General features: G+C 35.8%; 3 protein-coding genes and 1 pseudogene across 4 annotated transcripts; all 4 read right to left on the reverse strand.

Moving 5' to 3' along the window:
- Window positions 1–820: 820 nt before the first annotated feature.
- Window positions 821–2,203, reverse strand: LOC17900549 (annotated as a pseudogene).
- Window positions 2,204–3,991: 1,788 nt separating this feature from the next.
- On the reverse strand, window positions 3,992–6,759 carry LOC17898993 (beta-glucosidase 32). The gene is made up of 12 exons (XM_023776790.1): window positions 6,610–6,759; window positions 6,464–6,533; window positions 6,158–6,213; window positions 5,970–6,045; window positions 5,767–5,844; window positions 5,581–5,668; window positions 5,229–5,484; window positions 4,977–5,095; window positions 4,672–4,889; window positions 4,431–4,468; window positions 4,204–4,306; window positions 3,992–4,104 (listed from the first exon to the last, which is right to left on the reverse strand). The coding sequence occupies exons 1-12, from the start codon at window positions 6,757–6,759 to the stop codon at window positions 3,992–3,994; spliced, it is 1,365 nt and encodes a 454-aa protein (XP_023632558.1).
- Window positions 6,760–15,051: 8,292 nt separating this feature from the next.
- On the reverse strand, window positions 15,052–15,789 carry LOC17899826. Its single transcript, XM_006305866.1, has one exon. It carries the CDS (start codon window positions 15,787–15,789, stop codon window positions 15,052–15,054), a length of 738 nt encoding a protein of 245 aa, XP_006305928.1.
- Window positions 15,790–16,951: 1,162 nt separating this feature from the next.
- On the reverse strand, window positions 16,952–18,784 carry LOC17899585 (aminoacylase-1). 2 transcript variants are annotated; one of them, XM_023776778.1, is made up of 5 exons: window positions 18,497–18,784; window positions 17,877–18,373; window positions 17,654–17,791; window positions 17,291–17,530; window positions 16,952–17,197 (listed from the first exon to the last, which is right to left on the reverse strand). In XM_023776778.1, the coding sequence occupies exons 1-5, from the start codon at window positions 18,741–18,743 to the stop codon at window positions 17,099–17,101; spliced, it is 1,221 nt and encodes a 406-aa protein (XP_023632546.1). In that variant the 5' UTR covers window positions 18,744–18,784; the 3' UTR covers window positions 16,952–17,098. The 2 variants fall into 2 exon arrangements, with proteins under 2 accessions (XP_023632546.1, XP_006307525.2); XM_006307463.2 differs by having other exon boundaries at window positions 17,877–18,784.
- Window positions 18,785–23,046: the final 4,262 nt, after the last annotated feature.

The raw sequence follows: 23,046 nt of genomic DNA on the forward strand, positions 1-23,046 counted from the left end.
AGTTATCCTCGCGCGATGAAACGTTGGTGTCGAGCGACACCCACCCTTGGTGTCGATCGACACCGAATCTCAGCAGACGCTCCAACTGCGTTTCTCACTGGATCTCTTCTCCAAAATACCACCACGATAAGAACGAGTCTCCAAAGGATTCCACAGGCATCAATCATCAAATAAACAGCCAAACAAGCAAAGGAAATCAATCAAACAATCATCAAAACCCTAAAACAATGATCAAACATGCTTAGATAAGCCTGGTCATGCACTCACCTCTTTAACAAGAAGAACAGCAACGAAAACAAGGAAGAACAAGGAAGGATCTGTCTCCTCTAACACCACACAACACTGATCTAGCCTCTACTAGCCTTAAACCACCAAGAACACCACCAAGCACCACCCAAAGACTCACAAAAACCCTCAGAAGCTCTAGAACCTTTTTCTCTCTCTGAAAGTGTTAAAAAGCGGCTGGGAAGAGACAACACACGACCTTCCCTCTTTTAAACACGACCTAGGGTTAACCAACCCAAACCAAGCCTCAATTGAACCGACGATTTAAAACTTAAACCGTCAAACCAGAAATACTAGTGTCGATCGACACCCAACTACAGTGTCGATCGACACCACCCGGATTTCCAGACACGGGCGTTACAAATTGTCCCTTACGATTTTTGAGTCATGGATTTGCTTATTGACAATGATCATGTGTTTTTGAGTCCCGTTATGTTCTCTTTGCATCAATATACTCGCGTTCCAGACCCTATTTGCTCATACACACCCACCTCCCCCGTCCATAGGTCGCAACCCGTGGATCATCCACTATATTGCATACACACGCCTATACCAAGAAAATCAAAGAATAGAAAGAAACGCGCATAGCCCTATATTAAATAGTCTATCTAAACCATAAATAACTCATGATGATGCATAAAAATAAAATAAAAACTCCAAAATATTCAAACCCGATAAGCCCCTTATGCTTTCCGAAAAAATATGTCATGCTGCTGTTGCATTGCTCTGCTCGTGCAACTTTCTTAACTTGCACTAAACTTGGAACATATGAGCACACAAGTGGGTAGCCACAATAGGACTTACATCTAGTTTCTCCAAGATCTACTTCTTTGACGTATCCATCTTTTCCAATGATGTAAGCTAGTTTGGGTTTGACGTTATATTTATCTACATCGAAAACCACAACAACATTTTTCTTCTCATCAATGAAGAAACTATTGGGGTTAACCGTAGGATGAGTGAGTGGTTCCATATTAACGTCAAAAAACTTGTTCCACGTTAATTCTTGAGGCTCAATCTTTGTTGTAACCCAAATCTCTATCCTCCATAATATGAAGCTCCTCTTAAGTAACAATGCAAGCTTCTCTTCTCTAACACTAGAGAGATTCACAGTATCTTCCGAATAAGAGTGAAACGGCATAGGAAGACGATGTCCGAATCTTTATGTTGTAAAATCAAAACAGATCAAGAAAACTTGGTGATCTTGTCGTCCTCCTTCTATATACCTTTCTCTAGCTAACCAGTAAGTATTTCCTTGGAGAGACACGCCACATTGGAAAACAAAAATTTCCAAGTCTAGAGTTAAATTAAAAACCTTCCATGAATCAAAATACAAATTGTAGATTTCAAACTCATAAATTCGGTTGGTGTTCCGAATTTTTTCATTATTAAATCTCAAGATCTTGTGGATACGAGGCGAGTTGCTCTTCTCCTCGTATCCGAGAGCGTACCTGTCACCTATCATGTAAGCATTTTTGGGTTTGATCAACCTTGTTTGCCCTATATAAGGGTTCCAAACTACAATCCTAATGTTCATCTTGTTGACAATAGTGATGCATAACAATAAACCGTCACAATGATAAACAGTAGATATATTATCGACTTGATAATCTAAGTCATCGCTTAGGCTGTTGAGTTTAGCTTTATGCATTATAGATGAGCCAACATTGTTGTCGTCTTTGTGAATTCCAAAGAGATTGAAACTCATTAAATAAACATTGCAACCCATCATCAAGACCACCATACTCTCATTGTCCTTTGTTGCTATTGTTTTACCAAAGAGCTTCTTCGTAAAGCTTTGATCGTAGGACAAAGTGTTCCAATCTTTGCAAATAGATCTTATTGTTCTTATAGATCTTACTGGAACCTTAATGAGTATCTCCTCCAACAAATCCTTGGGAAGATCGGACAATGACATTGTCATGTTGGTCGTTTCTCAAAAGTGTGGTCCCTTTTTCTCAGACTTGGGAATTAGTACTTTTGTGGCATTATATAATCAAAGCTGAATGCTATTTTGATTATTATCAGATATTTTTCTTAGTTAGTTTTAAATGAGTAATCTTGTACATCTTAAAGCTTAATAGATAAGAGATTAACAAGTAATTACAATTTGTTAAATAGGTTTTGAACTTTTGATAAACAAATAATCTGAAAACATTAATCCAATTATTGAATAATCTTATATAATATTAAAGGTTTTCTTTAAACTTGCTCTAGTATGTTGACATTTGGCACTTCTAATATTTGACATGTGTCATCTTATAATCTATCTCTTAATTATTAGTAATGTGTTTAATTTTTTCATATTAATACAACAAGTAATGTGCTTAGTTTTTTCATATTAATTTAAATGATTAGTTCTCTTTTATGACCCGACCAATGTGTGGATTTATTTATCTTTAAAAAAAGATATTTTTTAAAAATATTAAAATTTTGTTGTAAGTAAATAGTTATATTGTAAATTTTCTTTAATATACTAGTTTATATCCAGTTACATATCTACTATTTATGTGTAATGCATGTGTTTGTGTTTTGGGTGGGTAGGTGGGTATCGATCGATACCATGGGTGGGTCTCAGTCGACACTACTATTTTGTGGTGAGGAAGTTTAGTTTTAATTGTCCGGTTAAGTGAAAAAATTAATTAAAGGAACCCATAGTTGAATTTGTTTGATCATTGGATCAAACAGAGAAATAAAATTTCAAGATGTGCGAGTTGGATCTCACACTCTTGAATCTAAGACCATCCAATGGATCCAACCTTTCGCTTTTGCTATCGCCAGAAAGAGAGAGAGAGAGAGATAAGAGAGAAGAAAGTCGCGAAAGAAAAGGAAAAAATTGGCATTTGTTTTTTTTTGTTTATATATTTTACACTTCGGTCATTCACATACCACCACGTCATCGACTCTTCACCCACCAAAAGCTTATCTACTGTGAGTCGGTTCTCTCTAATTAAGTGATTAATTGATTAATTTTTATGTCAAAAACATAGAGAACCCATGTTTAAAACCCCTATCGTGGTTGCTCTAAATGGTTGGTTTAGCTCGAGATCTTGACCTCGCTCTTCTCTGCCATCTCAGGAAACATGTGTTTTTTAAATAATGGGCCTTTGATATAGGATTTGAACCCACAAGAAAAGGGCTTTTGGGTATAATACATGCTTTATATAATAAAGATATATCTTAATTAATATTAAACATTTAACAAAATATAAATAAAACATGACAAATCTACAAAAACAATCTAAACATAGACTTTAGCATTTTACAAAGCTGATAAATGAGTATATAAACTACCAAACTGAGTAGGTCAAGCTCGTCTGTTTGAAGTATGATGTTGAGTTGCCAACCAGGTTATCCCAAATAGGTGTGACCCATTTCATTTTGCTAGATACTTGAAAGAGGGAAACCCATATCCAATAAGATATGTCTGATGTTCTGATCTCTCAAGAAAATGTTTAAACCACTTTGCAGAATCTTTTGCATATCGTTTAAGGTCGTCTGTATAGTCAATATAATAGAGACCAAATCTCACATCATATCCATGTTCCCATTCAAAATTATCCAACAACGACCAAACAAGATAGCCTCTAACGTCACATCCATCCTCACTGTATATTTGTGTTTATAATTGAGATTAATATTCACAATCGTATAAGATTACTAATAATTAATCAAATGTTATTTCATTATATATGTTGACATTTTCTTACGTGATAGCTTTACGGAGTTCTTCAAGATGTTTCTTGTGGTATTCTATTCTTTGTATGTCCTTTAATATTTGTTCTCGGGGCATTTTCGCAATATCATAGTCGTCAAATCCTACAAATTATTCATGGTTTAGTAACACAAAAAGATAATTGTATCTAATTTGGTGAGAATTAGTGAAATACTATGAGATTATTTCGCTTAAGTACTTACCGATTTCCGTTATGTAAATCGTTGGATTATTATATTTATTTTTAATGTAATTTAGAATCTTCCGTATGCCTTCAGGATATGAATATAGTACTTTTGATCCGTCCTGAAATGATAAAAGAAACAAAGAATATGTAGCTGTCAAGTTTTGCTACAAATTTTGCAATTCAAATAAAATTTTGTATTCTGAGAAAAGAAAATTAGTTTAATGAGAGGTCAAAAGTTCATACAGATTGTGAAGATATGTGATCGCCGCTACGATTTGTCACTAACCAAAAATGAAAACAAAGGTAATATTAGTTTTAGTTGAAGCTTTATTTAAACCTATTTTATTTGTAGAAATTTGAAGCTTTATACTAGATTATTAATATGGCAATTAACTAAAGACTAAGCTTTCTTTTCTCTTGAGATTACTAAATAACATTTGATTAATTAATATGGCAATTAACTAAATGTTATTAGTAATCTTACTTTTGTACTCGAGGTGTTGATCTGTCGTGAACCGAAGTCGTGAAGGGTCATTGTGTTCCTGATGAGCGACGAATCGTGCGGTATAGTAGTTTACTCCAATAAAATCAAATGAGTTTTTGACCATATTGGATTGTTCTTTAGTAAAAGAAGGTAATCTGTTTCCGGCGTTTTTCTTTATCGTTTCCGGATAATCTCCAAAGACTAAAGGATCAAGATGCCTACATAAGTAACAAAATTAGCCTATTTAATTCTTACATAAACATATTGAAAATTTTAAATATTTTTTTTTCATTTAGAAAACTTACCAACCAACATAGGATGCAAGAGCTCGTTCAACTGCTTCTTTATCAGCATGGGAAGCAACATCATAAGGTTCAAACCAAAATGGAGATAACACTATGCCTATTTGTGCATCTTTTGAAATCTGTTTTGAACGAAAAAAAAAACTAATTATTATTAATGGGAATTTTAAGCTTTTTTGTATATCATATAAGACAAGTTCATCCCAATTTTTTTAACTGACTAATGTAATGAGATATTTTCTTATATATCTATACCTTGTCACAAGTTCTAAACTCTTCAACAGCTGCAGCATGAGCTAGAAGAAGGTGATGAGAAACTAAGTAAGGTTCCCTGCTAGAATCACCAGCCACACATAACTTGTTTACCCATTTCGAGCATCGTCCCATTGCTTTATTACCATTATCATAACCCGCAACACTATAAACATATGGTTCGTTGATTGTTGTCCACATATCAACTTTGTCACCAAAATTTTCGAAGCAAACTCTAGCAAAGTTCCGGAAATCATCGCTACATCAACAAAAAAAATTTGAGTTAAGGTTATTAAACTAGTATTATGATTTCGATTCGATATATGGTAATGAAAGAAACTTATAATTTTCTTACATGATCCGAGGGCTTAAGAAACCACCATACTCATCGTATAGAGCTTGAGGGATATCCCAATGGTAGATTGTTACAAAAGGTTCTATGCCTATGTACATGTTTGAATATACTATGATCATATATACTTGAACTGTGGACTTTTATATACATGTATATATACACAAGTTTTAAGTATATGATTCTAACCGTTCTTGATAAGTTCATCAATGAGATTTTTGTAGAATTGAACTCCTTCGCTGTTTACACCATCGTTAAGCTTTCCACCTGAATGTTCAAATATTGAAAGATTAACAAATTAAATGAGTAAGTATATATATTCACATATATATGACAGAATTATGTAATTAGTATTTTAAACTAAATTTTCAACATAGTTAATTACTACTTACTTGGTAATATTCTTGACCAGGAGATGGAGAATCTGAAAGAATCCATATTCATATATTTGATCAACTTGATATCATCCTGCTTGTTTAATTTAATTAGTACATGAACTTATGCTAAATATAATATAGAAAAAACATATTAAAGAAATTAAAAGTTACTTCCTAATTATAAAAATATTCAAATCGTATACCTTATAACGGTGGTAAAAATCAACTGCTATATCTCCATTGTTCATATTAGTCCTTTCTGCAAAATTTTACCATGTTCAAATATATTTATATAGCCTAAAAATTACACATATTCAAATATTATACAGCCGAAAATTCAACGGCTACTTATATATATAGCCAAATATTTTTGCAAATTTTCAAATATAGTTTGTAGTTTATAAATAAATTACACAAAATGTTAGATATATATTGTAGCTGATATATAAATTACACAAAATGTTAGTATTAGTAATATTAATGGTGAAAAAATATAGATAAGTACAAACCTGGATATGCATGTGTGAAGTTGTCCCAAATGCTAGGCGTCCTTCCTCCTTCTTCGGTTGCACCTTCATACTGCATCACATCAATGAACATGTCAAACACTAAATTTTGTGAGGCAGTAGATACCGATATCGGAAAACAAACTAACCTGATAAGCAGAAGAGGCAACACCAAAACTAAAACCAGGAGGGAAACTATAACGATCTAGTGATGATTTCGTCGAAAATGTAAGAGATCTTCCCTTTGCAACATCCCATGAAGCTACAAAGAGTATGACTAGGGCAAGCTTAATTGCCATAATTAGCAAATTTGTTAATAGAATATATAAAACTTGATATATATGTTGTTAGGGGTTTTATTATGTTCTTAGATTGTTGCATGATATGTTCTTGTTTCCATGTAGGTTTATATAGAGAGAGTGGTAGAAAAAGCTAGGGCATACACGTGAAAAATATTAGACTATGAAATTAGATAATTATTTTGTCAATTGGTTTTCATTGACTGTTTGTTATAATCTTCATGATAAAAGTTTATCAACACGAAATATGTTACAACACAAAAGATTGAATAAAACAACTTAACTAGTTTGAAAAAGTTTTAAGTATTTTTGGCTTTAGTCGTCTACGGAAGGTGACTGGCAAGAGAGTTAAAGAATTTTTATTTTCTTGATTATTTAGCTTTTACATCAAGTAATGCAAAACATTTATAGTTAAAGTATGTATAGTCAAAATAATACTTTCTTTCATCACCTTGATAAGCATAATGTATTTTGTGAATTTATGTGTTTTTTAATTATGGCGTGACACTTGTTGTTACTTATTATAACATTTTCTCGTTTTCCGATCGGTGTATTAAACAATATTTGTCTATAATAAACCCCAAACCACGTTTTGTTTTTGTTTCTATAAGTAGACATTTCCTAGCAAGGGTTATCACTTTAAATACTTTATGCTTTAAATGTTATTTTTATGTGTTAAAATATTGTATTTTTTTTTTAATACGTTAGGTGTCCGTATTCAGCAGTTACTCCTTGAAATCATATTAAAGAAATGATATCTATAAATACAAAAATATGTACCATTAAAAACGTGTTAAAAAGTCAATAGAAAGTGTGTATATATATGATTTATTCATCTTTAACACTTTTCTTATGTTTCATAAATAAGTATCTCTCTTATAAGTCTAATTCTCCCTTTTAAGTTGAGAGAAAGGCTCTTGATGTTTGATGTTTGACCGCGGACGTTGTAGGTTTGACATAACTAACGAACATCATATAGACCACAAGAATGACAAGCCAAAGCATATGTGATGTTTTGTAATTAGAATTCTTAACAAGATAAATTTTTGTATATATATTTATGTTATGAGAACTTAATTAGAGTGTAATCTTGAGATTGTGTCAGAAGAACTCTTTTTTTTTTTCTATTTTTTGAATGAATCAAAGTATTACTAATCTTGATGACAATTTAAATTTTTTTTTTATATATATTTACTTGCGTAAATTGAGTTTTGATGTTTTGTAATTAGGATTCTTAACAAAATAAATTTCTTATATATATTTATGTTATGAGAATCTAATTAGAATGCAATCTTGAGAGTTGTGTGCAGAAGAACTCTTTTTCTTTTTAATTTTTGAATGAATCAAAGTATTAGTAATCTTGGTGATAATTTAAATTATTATTTTTGGATGAATGAAATATAAACGTACAAATCATTAAACCCAAAGGAACAATCAATTCTGCCTTTTCAGGATACCGATGCTTTGTTGACGGATCATGGAAGGACACAAATAAAAATGCAGGATTAGGATGGTTCTGTCAGTACTCACAGAACGGCTCCACTTTCATGGGAGCTTTAAACCCTCGTAGAAGCCTTTCTCCTCTCCATGCAGATGTAGAAGCACTGATGTGGGCGATTCGATGTATAATAGGCCACGATTTCAGAGATGTAGAGTTCTTTACAGACTGCCCCAATTTGGTGAAGATGGTGTTTTCTCCTTCTGAGTGGCCAGCTTTCTCTGTATACCTGAAAGATATTGATAGCGACAGGTAACCCTGGGCAAAAAGCCCGTAGCCGAAGCCCATACTCGAACCCGGCCCGTTAAGCCCGTACCGAACCCGAACCCGATTAAAGAGGAAACCCGATCGGGTTTTGGTTTTGAAAAAATCCGGGTTCGGGTTCGGGTTCGGGTAAACCCGAAGACCCGAAAACCCGATTGTCAAGATTGTAAACCCGATTTCATTCCTTCGTAACTTTGTTGATAGATTTCATTGCCCAGAATTTTGATATACTCGAATCGATTTGAATATTTTCATTCCAAGAAAGATCATAATTCTGTAGTTAGCGAAATCTATGTCTCTCTCTCTCCCGTACGTCTCTCTCTAGCGTTATGTTTATTGTTTAAGAAGAAGGAGTACTCCATAGTCGACAATCGACATCTTATTTTACTTTCTTTTTTTTTTGGCTAATAACGATGGTTTATGTGGGGATTGATATGTTTGAATTCAGTGTTAATTGTTTTGTTTTTTGATTGAGTTCCATTGACGACGTAGCTCGTCGAATTCTTTTGTTTGGTTTGCGATTGATTTACTTGGATAAACACAGTAACTCTCTTTTCCGTTGCTGAGTTTTCTCTGTCTTCTCTCATATATAGATTGCTTGTGCCTCAAAATATTTTCATTTATAATAATAATACATTACGATATTTCCAATTTACATAAATATTTACAGAGTAGTGATCTATGTCTTTCGACAGTTTTTGTTGGTTCACTTGGGTAAATAAACAAACCAAACAGAATCTAAAAGCCGACCACAACACAAGAGCCATCAAAGGCTCTTTTGTCCAGCCATATAGCTTGGAAAGAAGCTTTATTTACAGTTTCTTCAGCAAATATTCTTGAAGAAAAGCATAGCTTTAGATAATATATATTAAGAGCAGCGGCTATGTCTGCGACCACAAGAGATCCATCTATTTACAGAGTTCGTGACTTTGCCCTCATGACATTGTTGATGTGATTTTGATTAGCCGTGTGTCTCTTTCGTGTTCCCCATCTTTGTATAGTCTTAACACAGAGATTAATATACGCCTTGGAAACCAAGTAAAGAGATATTAAATATGAATATTTAGAGGATAACTTGTTTCAGGAAATAAATAATTTGCCATGTTTATTTTGAGCGTGAAGTGTTGAGCATGTGTTGAGACTTATGCATTCTAAGCTCATTGTGTTCGAGCTTTAGTTTCTTAGATTCTTAGTTTTATAGTTTTTGGTCACTAGTTTTAGTGAATGGAACTTTGAATTCAGTGTAAATATTGAAGTGTGTGTTCTTATATAATGGAATCGTGTGTTCTTGGTATTGAAGCGTGTATTATTGTTCTTGGTATTGAAGCGTGTGTTACACTATAATTTTTTTTTCCTTCTATTTGGATGATAATTCTGGTGAGATTACATTATAATTTTTTTTTTAAAGAAAAAATTAGTGGTTATTACGGTTATAAGAACCCGAAACAAAACCGAACCCGAACCCGAAAAGCCCGGTCCGAACCCGAACCCACCCGAAAGTATATATATACCCGAATAGACTTTAGAAGTCTAAACCCGAAAACCCGAAATGCCCGGCCCGAGCCCGAACGGGCCCCCGAACGCCCAGGGCTAGCGATAGGGAAGAATTTTCTACCTTTTCTTTATCTCTTATTCTTCGAAGTGCGAATGTAAAAGCGGATAGCCTGGCATGCAGTGTGCATGTGCTCCTGCATTCGGTTAAGTTTGTTAACAATTGTCCTCCCAATTGACTTGTTTGAGCTAATCTGTATGAGTTTGGTATTGACAAAAAAAAAAAATCAATTCTATTAAAAATATTAACTTGTCATGACAATGCAATAAATAAAATATATTATTAGCCCACAAAACCATATCATCGAGCTTCGTATCAAAAAGATCGTCACTTTGGCCACGTCCCGTGAAAAGGATAAACATATTTTACTGTTTTCGTATATGACTAGTTTTCTATACACACGATGAACGCGCAAGAGTTATTAAAAATCATATAGATTTTATTATATTTTTCCAACAAAATTTTTCATTAAATTCATATTAGATGAATAGAATATTGAATCAATTATGTTTTTGTTAAAAAAAAAAAATAATTCTATTTTTATTTTTTTATCGATTTGACATTTTCAAACTATAAAAATATAATTAAACAGGTGTTTTATTCGTTATATTGGATTTCATCAATTATATTTGCTCTTACAGATTTTGTATTTTTAATGTATTTTAACCCAAAAAAATTATATATATATATATATATATATATATATTTATTTTGTAAATCACCAAAACAATTATATATATGAACACAAAATATTCAAAAATAGTAAATCCATATAATTTCAGCAAAAAATAGCATATTGGTAAAATTTACGTAAGAAATAATTCATGCTGGAGAAAAACCATCTTATTACGTATTGAAAATGAATAATGAGTTTAATGTGGATAATATGGATTATTAAAAAAATAAGACATGTATTTGGATATTTCCCTTCAACTCTACAATATTTTGTTATTTTTTACATAAAAAGTTGAAGGAAATTCTATGAAGAGATAATGGATTATGGGAGTGTGTGACTTGAACTATTGATCGGCCGTGCAGAAATATGACTTTATCTACTACATTGGAATTCACAACCAAATGTGTATAGAATAGGAAGCTCAATCTAATTGATAGTGTGTGTTTACAATATATATAGTGAGTACAATAGAGAGATTAAGTAAATAGTAATTACAAGTAGATCCATTACACACTTCTCCTTTACACGCCCCCTCAAGATGGAGGGGCATTTGCAACTCCAATCTTGGAAACAACAGCTTCAAACTGTGGCCTTGCTAACGGTTTAGTGAGTACATCCGCAAGTTGGTCGTGAGTGGAAACATGAGTAACACGCAGAGCACCCGCTTGAACATACTGTCGAACGAAATGGAAGTCAAGAGCAATATGTTTCATTCGAGAATGAAACACCGGGTTTGCAGAGAGATAGGTGGCGCCGACATTATCGCAATAGATCACCGGTGGAGCCGGTAGCTTAACACCAAGCTCTGTGAGGAGTGAGCACACCCAACTTAGTTCTGAGGCAGCGTTCGCCACAGCTCGATACTCAGATTATGTGGAAGATCGAGCAACTCCACGTTGTTTCCAAGACGACCACGAGATTGGTGTTCCACCAAGATACAAAATATATGCATTTGTAGAGACAGCATCATTTAGATCACGAGACCAGTCCGCATCAGAATAGGCGTGCAACGTAAGAGGCATATCAGCCCGAATAAATATGCCAAGTGTAGTTGTACCAGCAAGATATCGAAGAACTCGTTTGACGGCCTGCCAATGTAAGTCTGTCGGGCAGTGCATAAACTGTGACAAGCGATTAACCGCATAGGCAAGGTCTGGACGGGTGAAGGACAAATACTGCAAACTCCCAAGAACAGTCCTATACTCGGTCGGAGATGGGAGAGGCGTTCCCGATGTGAGAGTAAGTTTGGGTGTCGGGGCCATTGGAGTAGAGACCGGCCTAGCACTTAACATGTTTGTCTTTGTTAAGAGATCAATGATATAGCGTTTTTGCATTAGGTGAAGACCTTTCGCCGTGCGTGTAGCCTCAACACCCAAGAAGTACCTCATCTCACCAAGATCCTTAAGAGAGAAACGACTCGACAAGGTTTCAATGAAGACAGCAAGGAGATTAGTATCATTCCCAGTGATAAGCATATCATCAACATAGACAAGAACATAGAGTGTGTCTTTCCCGTGTTGCTTGGTAAACAATGAGGTATCTGCAATGGAGTTGTGGAAACCAAGTGTAAGTAAGTATGCACGCAGTTCTTGGTACCAAGCTCTCGGTGCTTGTTTCAGCCCGTAAAGGGCTTTGTGAAGACGGCACACATGATGTGGATTATCCCGATCAACGAATCCAGGCGGTTGCGAAACATACACTTCCTCAGTCAAAGTACCTTGAAGGAATGCATTATTGACATCAATTTGACGAATACTCCACCCGTTAGTGACAGCAAGATGAAGAACCGAGCGGACGGTGGGGGACTTGATGACGGGGCTAAACGTCTCTGTGAAGTCATGACCGTATTGTTGATGAAAGCCCTTGGCGACAAGCCTTGCTCTATATCTGTCTATCTCACCATTCGGATGATATTTGACTGTAAATATCCACTTGCAACCAATGACGTTTTGGGATGGACGTGGAGGAACCAATTCAAACGTACCATTCCAAATCTGCGCATTAATCTCGTCACACATCGCTTGACGCCACTTCTCATCTTTCAATGCCTCAGCCGCTGTTGTTGGGATTTTGGGTCGGCTTTTTGTGACTGTGGTAGTGAGGGAAGTAATTGTTCTGGTTTTGACAATGTTGTTCTTTGACCGTGTTTGCATAGGGTGGTTATTTTGCGGTGGTGGGGGTGAGGGAGATGGTTCTGGCGACAAAGAGGAAGAAGTTTGAGGTGATGGTGAAGGTTGAGGCGATGAGGACGGGGCGTTTGAAGAAGACGATGTTAAGTGGGTATTTTCGTGGGCTGATGAGTTTGATTAATTGGGGGAATGAGTTGAGCTTTGGGAATGTAATGAACCAGATGGGCTTGAAGAGCGAAGTAAAGGAGATGGGCTTTGTTGAATAGAAGATGGCCTGTTTCTGCAGACACTGACAAATCATTAACAGAGGAGTGATGAGAATGTACCATTGGTGACGATGGAGCCACATACGGCAACGAGGAGTGGTGAGGAGCTGAGCACGATGCTCTGATACCATATAGAATAGGAAGCTCAATCTAATTGATAGTGTGTGTTTACAATATATATAGTGAGTACACTAGAGAGATTAAGTAAATAGTAATTACAAGTAGATCCTTTACACACTTCTCCTTTACAATGTGTCCTTGTTCCAACCAATGTGTAAGCTCCATACAGGGGATAGGCTGGTTCACTTGAAGAGAATCTTTTCCATACCCGAACGATAACGTGGATAATTTGGCTTCGTGAAATCCAGTAGATTAAGAGCATCCTTAATGGTAGTATTTAAGGGGTATTTTAAGATAAGATATCCTTCACAAAACATCTTGTACATATACAAGATGTTTTGTGAAGGATATCTTATCCTAAGATACCTTTTAAATACTACTATTGAGCATGGTCTAAAGTATGGAATATCATCTTAATTATATTTTTAGTTTTTTTTTTTAAGTGATACGCAACTAATGAAAAATTTCCAATTATAAACAGAGATGCAACATATATACGTTCTCTATAACCAAATTATCTTTTCTTTTAAATCTCAAATATTCAGAAGAAAGAAAAAAAACTAAAATCATACGTCAATAGCATGATGTGAGGTAGGCAAATACATTGGTAGTTCTAATCTGACACAATTGTTGGTCAAGGTGAACTTCTTATGAACGTTTTTGATTTGGTAGAGAGGGATCCTTTTGAAATAGAGCAGAGTAAAATGACCACCATTTATATCTGAATCCTAGCTTTAAGGAACGAACAAGAATTTATTGGGAATTCCATTGTCTCAATGGAGAGGACCACCATTCTGTAAAGAGATTTTTTGCCTCCAAAAAGACGAAATGTGAAATCAATTCAAATAGAATCAAGATTCATAAATTAAAGACTATAGACTTTGGTCCATTGCTTCTTTAAGTAGTGGATATTTGTTCATGGGTGTATTATATATATAGTACTCAAGGGTCTGAATTGGTGACAATGTATTTGACTGTGCTGGAAAAGTGGTTTTAATATGCGGTACGTATCTATTGCGGTGTTTAGGAAAACTGAGGTATGCGGTATGTTTGGACCGCTAGATAAACACTACTTATGTTTTTAAAAGTGTTTCATACCTATATATATTGGTTAGTTCTGCAAATTTAAGAAAAAAAAATTCAAAAAAGCTAAAAAGAAGAAAATCTGGTTGAATGGTAACATATATGTGTTATTCCGGTGCGGGACGAAAAACGCCCCGCTTTTGTATTCACTATTTAAGGTCTAAGTGTTTTCCAGTTTCTCTTCTCCCCATCCATGACAATGTTAGACCCTATTTATAGCACATGCGATCTGTTGGAATCAATTTTCAGAAAATTATAGTGTTAAATTAAAAAAACCTGAGATACTCTAGTGTGGTGGAACTTGGTCACACAAATCACAGACCTATCTCTTACGGGTGGCGAGAGGGATTGCATCAGCATCACAATGATTGGTTGGATTCTTGGGGAAAGCACTGCCCATTGGAAAAAAAAAAAATACGGCCAAACAAAGAAAAATATTCATAATGTCATATCATAGCAAAGTATAGTATCTTCTTTCTCTTGAAGATCACCAGAGATAACTTAGGATATAGTTTAGCAACATCAACTGTTAAAAAAAACCGAAAAAAACATTTCATTGAAGTTTGTATATCTCAAGGTGCAAGAGCATAAGGTCTTTGCTTTTCTTTAAAATGTATAGTACTGATGGAAAAAATCATACAGACTTTAAACCATGAGCAGATGATATTGACTTTACGTTTTAGGAACTTCTAGCTTCACTATACTTAACCTGAGGAAAGTGATGAACAAGAAGATACTTCAACTCCACTGCTCTTAGTTGAAGATGCTTCATGAATAAGCGGCAAACCACACATTGAGCGTATGTTCGATAGTCCCTCATACGACACAAAATACCGCTCCCCATTAATCAAAACTGTTCCTTTGAGAGGCTTCACTAAGTTAACCTCCACACAAACTCTAACAAACCGAGCTTTGACAAAACTAAGTGCTCTTGCATCAACTTTAATCGGTTTACCCAACCCGCGAGCTATCTCCATCAAAATTGCCTTATGATAAAAATTAACAGGAAGATTCAACAACCTGACCCATACCGCGGTCGTAAAAATATCATCCCTCAACGGATCAAACTCCGGAGACCAAGCTTGCACCATAAGATAACTCCCAAAAGCCTTCCATGGTCCTCCTGTCAAAGCCGTCAAGTACTCCTCCTCTAACTCAAAACGAACCATAAAGAACTGTCTCGGAAGGTCCACCACATATATAGCTCCTATTGGCTCCCACATCTCTTTTAACTTCCTACTTAACACTTGTAGTGAAACATTCCTCCCTAACACCTTCACCACAATACACTGCTTCCACAGAGAGTTCATGGCATCTAGTACCTCTTCCCCTATAGTAATAACTGGCTCACCATCTTCCCCATATGGGAAATCTAACTGTATCCGCGATGATACGAACTCATTATCAATCACACTCTCCGGATTTGGCACCCATGAGCCCATCACGTCTGGAGGGTTGCATGGAGGCCGTGCCGAGAATACCATAATCAGATTTTGCTCTGCTCACTCACCTTCCAAACCCTAGAGTCGCCTTCACCCGTAGCAGCCACCAAACTATCTTCTAAATCGTTCCTTTATATAAATTTAGAAAATAGGTAAATATACAATAATTTCAGAAAATCGGAAATGGTATATAAATATTTAAAGTATATGTAAGTTTTCTTATATGTTTCTTACCTTATACCTTACCTTTGATATCATAATTTATTTCTATTGTTTTCCAAATATACCACATTTTGATTTAATTCCAAAAATACCACAAAAATTTTGTTTTTGTAAAAATACCATAAACATAAAAAAAGAATATTGAATTTTGAAGATGTGAAATTATTTTTTAATTTTTTGGTTGACTATTAACATTTAAGATATAGTTTTTTATGGGTAGGGTTTAGTGTTTAGGATTTATAAATTAGTTTTAAAATGTTAAAAAATTAGATTTTAGTTTGTGATATTTTTGGAAAAGCACTTGTAATTTAGTGGGTATTTTGGAAAATAAATTTTCTAATGGAAATACCCATTTTAATGGTATTTAATAGAATTCCCTTTGATAAAACCGTTTTATTTGTAACTTCATGTTTTACAAACATGGTTTCATTGATGTAGTCTCACTCTTGAAACCTTAAAATAGATTTGTTATCCAAATTTTAGAATTTTCCTATTCCTACACCTCAACAACCCCTTCTTATTGAACAACCCACTCACATAGTTGTGTCATATTTTAATTAAGGTGCAAGTGGTTGGAAAAAAAAAAGATTCATAAGAATATACATTAGGCCAAACAAAAAAATACAAAATCATTGTTTAAAGTCAAGCTTTTATGTAACAACAACTCTTTAATTTCGAGAGCTCAAAGGTCAACTCTTTTTCAAAGTTTGAGAATTTTGTAGACAAATTACAAATATAATCTGATATTTACAAAGGGTTTATTATCACCCACTTAGAATATCACAAGGCTAGAGTGAAATATCAATACAAAAAAAAGACTTAGTATCACTAGTAAAAAAAATACATATAGCCACTTGGCAGTCGCGAAAATTCGTGGCTATAAGGTGATTTTTTAAAAAACAGCCACGAATTTTTTAAGTTACGACGCTATAGCCACAAATTTTAAGGCACAACCACGAATAGCCAAGTGGCTATAGAGATTTTTTTTACTAGTGTATGAAAGATATACTACACTTATTGGCCATAGCAATGTGAGCCTTGACCATCTTCAAGCAGCGTGTTACTATTGCTTGCATCAATACATCCATCAGATTACTTGAGCAGATACACCCTCAAAGGAACTTAGTGCACTAATAACCGATTCATATACCTCTATCCCTTTCATGAACACAGTATCTCTAAGGAACTAAGGCCACAAGAAAACATTTATATCAATACTGTGATAACAAAATATAGACTCAAATATAGCAATAGGATAATATCATCATCTTGCCAATACCTCGTTATGGTCATGCACTAAAACAGGAGTGTTACTCATTGGAGAAAACCCCAAAACCGGAATTCCCATAGCGCGAATAAACCGTGAATCCGTAGTTGAAAGCAAGACTTCAGGCTTTGCGAGTTTCCCTCCGGTTGCTTCAACAGCTTGCTTGAAGATAAACCACCAAGGATTGGAATCATCTATTGGAGTCATTATAGGTCTTCCTAAATTGTCTCTTAAGTTTCCTTTCACTTTAAACTGGTCCAAGAAAAATAATACAACATTATGGATTTGGATAGTAAGATTACAATTAGCCACAATATAGACCGACCAACCATAAGGATTAAGGAAAACTTAGAGTTTAGGTGTATGTTCACTTACTATGTAAGTCATGTTCCTAATAGAAGGAGCCCATTCTTCAGCAATTCTTTTTTCCATAAGATTAGGATCTGCCATAGGATGTAACCTTAGATCATAGCCAGCTTCTGCTTCTGAAGGCTGCATGTTCATAACAAACCCCTGACAACAAAAAAAAAATACACTTAACCAAAATCTCATACACATCAAAAAAAAAAAAATTGCAAAATTTAAATCATTAGCTTACATTAGTAGAAGGAGTTCCAGCTTTAAGATAAACTGGATTCACAGAGATAACTTCCGAATTCGCAGCTTTTCCGGCTTTAACTAAATCGAACTGCGTCTCTCTAAACTTAGAGATCAATTCAACACTCTTCATCAAATTCTCCATAGCTGAATTATCATAAAGCTTAGCACCATGACCTGGAATACCTTCAGCTCGTATAACAAGATGCCATGGAGTCCGCTCACCGTAAAACACTCTAAACTCATCACCAGGACTTGCTTGTCCTTCATCCATGACAAATCCTAAATTCAAATCTTTAAACTCTGAAGACGCCGCGAACTTCATCATCCCATCGAATCCACCTAGCTCTTCTTCAGGAACGTATGAGATATGAATAGTACGAAGAGGAGAGAAGCCTCTTGATTTCAAGTTCTTGATTGCTTCAAGATACTGAACACCAATACATTTGTCGTCTTGCGCGCCACGAGCGTAGATAAGGCCATCGATGGTACGGTGAGCTGAGAAAGGTGGATGTATCCATTTCTCGGATTCAGCGGGAACATAATCAAGGTGAGAGTTGAAGAGAATTGAAGGAAGGTTAAGGTTAGAGCCTAGCCATGTGAGGAGAAGAATTGGCTTACCAGGAACGAACTCGATTGTTCGAGAAGTTAGACCGATTAACCTAGCTTGATCAAGAAGAAATGAGATTGGTGCTGTGTAGTTAGGGTTTGGATGAGCTGTGTTGATTCTTAAGTATTTTTGGAATCTTGTGATTGGTGTATCTTCTTCTTCTTGTTGTTCTTGGCTGTTTGATTGAAGTGAGAAGATGATGGAGAAGATGAAGAGAGTCCAGAGAAGATAAGACACAGCCATGGAATCTTTAGCCATGGATTTGTAGTTGGAGGAGTGATCACTGGTCTGAAGATGAAGAAGATGATGAAGAAGAAGAAGTAGAAGAAGAGCTTTAGCTATTTTATTATGACTTGAGCTTGACCAGCGAACTAAAGATAGAAATAGTCCTTTAAAATAATATTAAACAAGCGACCATGTTATATTTTCAAATCATTATTGTGCCACCATGCTATGCCATGCGGAGGATATTTTTAATATCTACAACTAGGCTATTAAATATTATTTATCACATTAATATATATTATCTTACATCTCTATCATAGTATATAGCCATTGTGTATATATTTCTATAGTTTTGGAGTCTGTATAGAGTAGAATATTTGGTTTAGAGGCTCTGGTTTAAGCCTGGTCAAGTTGTATATAAACCCCCAATTGTAACTTTATTTCAATAAATGAGAATGAGAGTATTTTACTAAAATGGTATCAGAGCAAAATAGCTCTCGCTCGTTCTAATTTTTTCTCGGTCTTTCTCCTCCGCACAGTTCGCCGAGAAAAGTTTGTTAGCCGGTGATTTTCAAATTCCGATCTGATCTATTGCTGTAGACTTGCTCGATTCGTCTTCTCTTTCGATTCTCCACAGTTCTAGCTCGATTTCGATCTCTTTATCTTGATATCAGCTCGATTTGTTCAATGGGAAAACGAAAGACAACATCGAAGTATCGTTCCTCTACACCGGATCTACCGGAAATGGATTCTCCGATCTCTCACAACAAAGCTCGCAGCTCTTCGCCGATACGTGTTGCCTCTGGATCCGCGCCTCCGGGTCTGCCTGCTCGCTCGAAGTCATTCTCTGCTCCGTTCGTGGTCTCAGATTCTCCGGATAACATTCACAGTCCATATCATCTTCACAGCTCCGATCATCTAGGTTTGGTTCTTGTTCCTGATCTTCTCGACGGCACAAACTATGGAACTTGGATTGTAGCCATGACTACCAGTATCGAAGCTAAGAATAAGTTAGGATTTGTGGATGGTTCTATATCTCGGCCTCTTGAATCTGATCCTTACTATCTGATATGGAAGCGTTGTAACAGCATGGTGAAATCCTGGTTGTTGAATAGTGTTTCAAAGCAAATCTATTCCAGTATCCTGTATTTTCACACTGCAACAGAGATATGGAATGATTTATACACTCGCTATCACAAGTCAAATTTGCCAAGGCTATACAAGTTACGCCAACAGATTCATTCGCTACGTCAAGGGACCATGGATTTATCTTCTTATCACACTAAGACACAATCTCTTTGGGAAGAACTATCTAGTCTTCAGGTTAATGCTCGCACTGTTGAAGATTTGGTTGCTGAAAGGGAAACTAATCGTGTCATTGATTTCCTTATGGGACTCAACAATAATTATGACACTGTTCGAAGCCAGATATTGATGAAGAAAAGCTTACCTTCTCTCTCTGAAGTTTATAACATGTTGGATCAAGATGACTCTCAGAGATCTGCTACTCATCCATCACCTGGTACTCTGGATCCCTCAGCTTTTCAAGTTGCTCAACAGTCCTCTCAGAGCTCTTCTTCTGGTGGTTATCAGTTTCAGAAAAGAGACAAACCGATCTGCACCTTCTGTGGCCGTACTGGTCATGTTGTTGAGAAATGTTACAAAAAGCATGGTTATCCAGTTGGTCATCCTCGCTTCAAGTTCTCCAAGTCCAATCCTACTGCAGCAAATGTCATCTCTGATTCTTCTTCAGAAAGTAATGCAGTTTTGGACAGTGGTAAACTCACTGATGACCTCTCCACAGATCAGATGCAGCAGATTGTTTCATTCCTCAACTCCAGAATCAGTAGCTCTACCATCACACCTGAAGTTCATGTTGTTTCAGTGTCTTCCCTCCCCTCTTCTTTACCTAATGGCCCAGCACCTGGTACCTTTTTTCCCTCTATCATATGTTCTTTTACCAGTGCTGATAGGCCTTATGCTTATTCCATTGCTAGCAATACTATTGCTATTAATGCTTGGGTTATAGACACAGGAGCAACTAATCACATTTGCCATGATAAATCTTCCTTTTCTACTTTTCAAACTCTCACTGACACTAATGTCAATCTTCCTAATGGTGGTATAGTGAGCATTGTTGGAATAGGAACTGTTCATCTGGGTAGTAATCTAGTTCTTGATGGTGTTCTATACATTCCCCAGTTTAAATTCAATCTTCTAAGTGTCAGTTGTCTGACTAAGTCTATGGGCTGTAAAATTTGGTTTGATGAGAATTCTTGTGTTCTTCAGGATCTTTCTCGGGACTTAATGATTGGCATGGGGAAACAGGTCGCTAATCTCTATTTCTTGGATATCGAGTCTATAGCTAAACATGTCCATTCGCCTACCTTTGTTGCAGCTTCTGTTACTTCTCATGAGCTTTGGCACAAACGGTTAGGTCACCCTTCTTTTTATAAACTTCAGTCTCTTTCTCATGTTTTGAATTTTAAAAAGGAACCAAAAATCCAAAAAGATTTTCATTGTAAAACTTGCCATTTGGCAAAACAAAAACATATCCCTTTTATTTCTCATAACAATATCATAAAAATTCCTTTTGAGTTGGTTCATATTGATACTTGGGGTCCTTTCTCTGTCCCTACTCATGATGGTTATAGATATTTCTTAACCATTGTTGATGATCACTCTAGAGCCACTTGGATTTATCTGATGAAAAACAAATCTGATGTTCTTCACATTTTTCCTTCTTTCATAAACATGGTTGAAAATCAATTTGAGACTAGAGTTAAGGGGGTTAGGTCTGACAATGCTCATGAATTCTACTTTACTGCCTTTTATCAATCTAAAGGAATCATTCCATTTCATTCCTGTCCCGAGACTCCTCAACAGAATTCAGTGGTTGAAAGGAAACACCAACATATTCTCAATGTTGCTCGTGCTCTTCTCTTTCAATCTCATCTGCCTCTTCCTTATTGGGGAGATTGTATTCTTTCTGCAGTCCATCTCATTAATCGCATTCCAGCTCCTGTTTTGGATGATAAAAGTCCTTATGAGGTTTTAACAAAACATGTTCCTAACTATGATGATTTGAAAGTTTTGGGATGTCTTTGTTATGCTTCAACCTCACCCAAGAATAGGCATAAATTTGACCCTCGAGCCCGTGCATGTGCTTTTCTAGGCTATCCTTCTGGCTATAAAGGCTATAAACTTCTTGATCTGGAGACTAATGACATTTTCATTTCCAGACATGTTGTTTTTCATGAAGAGCTCTTTCCCTTTGCTAAAACAGATCTTTCTCAGGAAGCTAAACATTTCTTCCCTGATCTTGTTAGCACTTCTCCTATGCAACATAATTTCTCTGATGCAGATGCTTCCACATCTTCATCCTCTGTAGAGACTATGCCTTCTGCTAGCTCTACTGATGTCCCTGAACCTTCTGCTCAAACATCGCATAGGAGAACCAAGAAGCCAGCTTATCTTCAAGACTACTACTGTCATCCAGTCGGGTCTTCAACCATCCATGAAATATCTTCTTTTCTTTCTTATGATAAAGTGTCAGAGCTATATCTTTCTTTTTTGGTTTCCATAGACAAAAATAAAGAACCCTCAACCTACACTGAAGCAAAAGAAATTCTTGTGTGGTGTGGAGCTATGGATACTGAAGTGGAGGCTCTGGAAACAACACATACTTGGGAAATCTGCACCTTACCTCCTAACAAAAAGCCCATTGGTTGTAAATGGATTTACAAGATCAAGTATAATGCTGATGGAAGCATAGAGAGGTATAAGGCCAGATTAGTTGCTAAAGGGTACACTCAACAAGAAGGAGTTGACTTTAATGACACTTTTTCTCCAGTCTGCAAACTCACCTCTGTTAAACTCCTACTAGCTATCTCAGCAATTTATGGTTTCACTCTTCACCAGTTGGATAAATCTAATGCTTTCCTTAATGGTGACTTAGATGAGGAAATTTATATGAAGCTGCCACCAGGATATGCTACAAGAAAGGGGGACTCTCTCCCACCTAATGCTGTTTGCAGGTTGAAGAAGTCCTTATATGGATTGAAACAAGCCTCCCGACAGTGGTTTCTAAAGTTCAAAGACACTCTCACTGGTTTGGGGTTTATTCAATCTCATTGTGATCACACTTGTTTCATGAACATCACTCCTACTCTCTTCATGTGTGTACTGGTATATGTCGATGACATTATCATTGCAAGCAACAATGATTCTGCTGTTGACGACTTGAAAGCTCAGCTTAAATCTGCTTTCAAACTTCGTGATTTAGGCCCTTTGAAGTATTTTCTCGGTCTTGAAATTGCTAGATCTGCTGAGGGTA

Source organism: Capsella rubella, unplaced genomic scaffold, assembly GCF_000375325.1.
Source record: "Capsella rubella cultivar Monte Gargano unplaced genomic scaffold, Caprub1_0 scaffold_1, whole genome shotgun sequence".
NCBI lineage: Eukaryota > Viridiplantae > Streptophyta > Magnoliopsida > Brassicales > Brassicaceae > Capsella > Capsella rubella.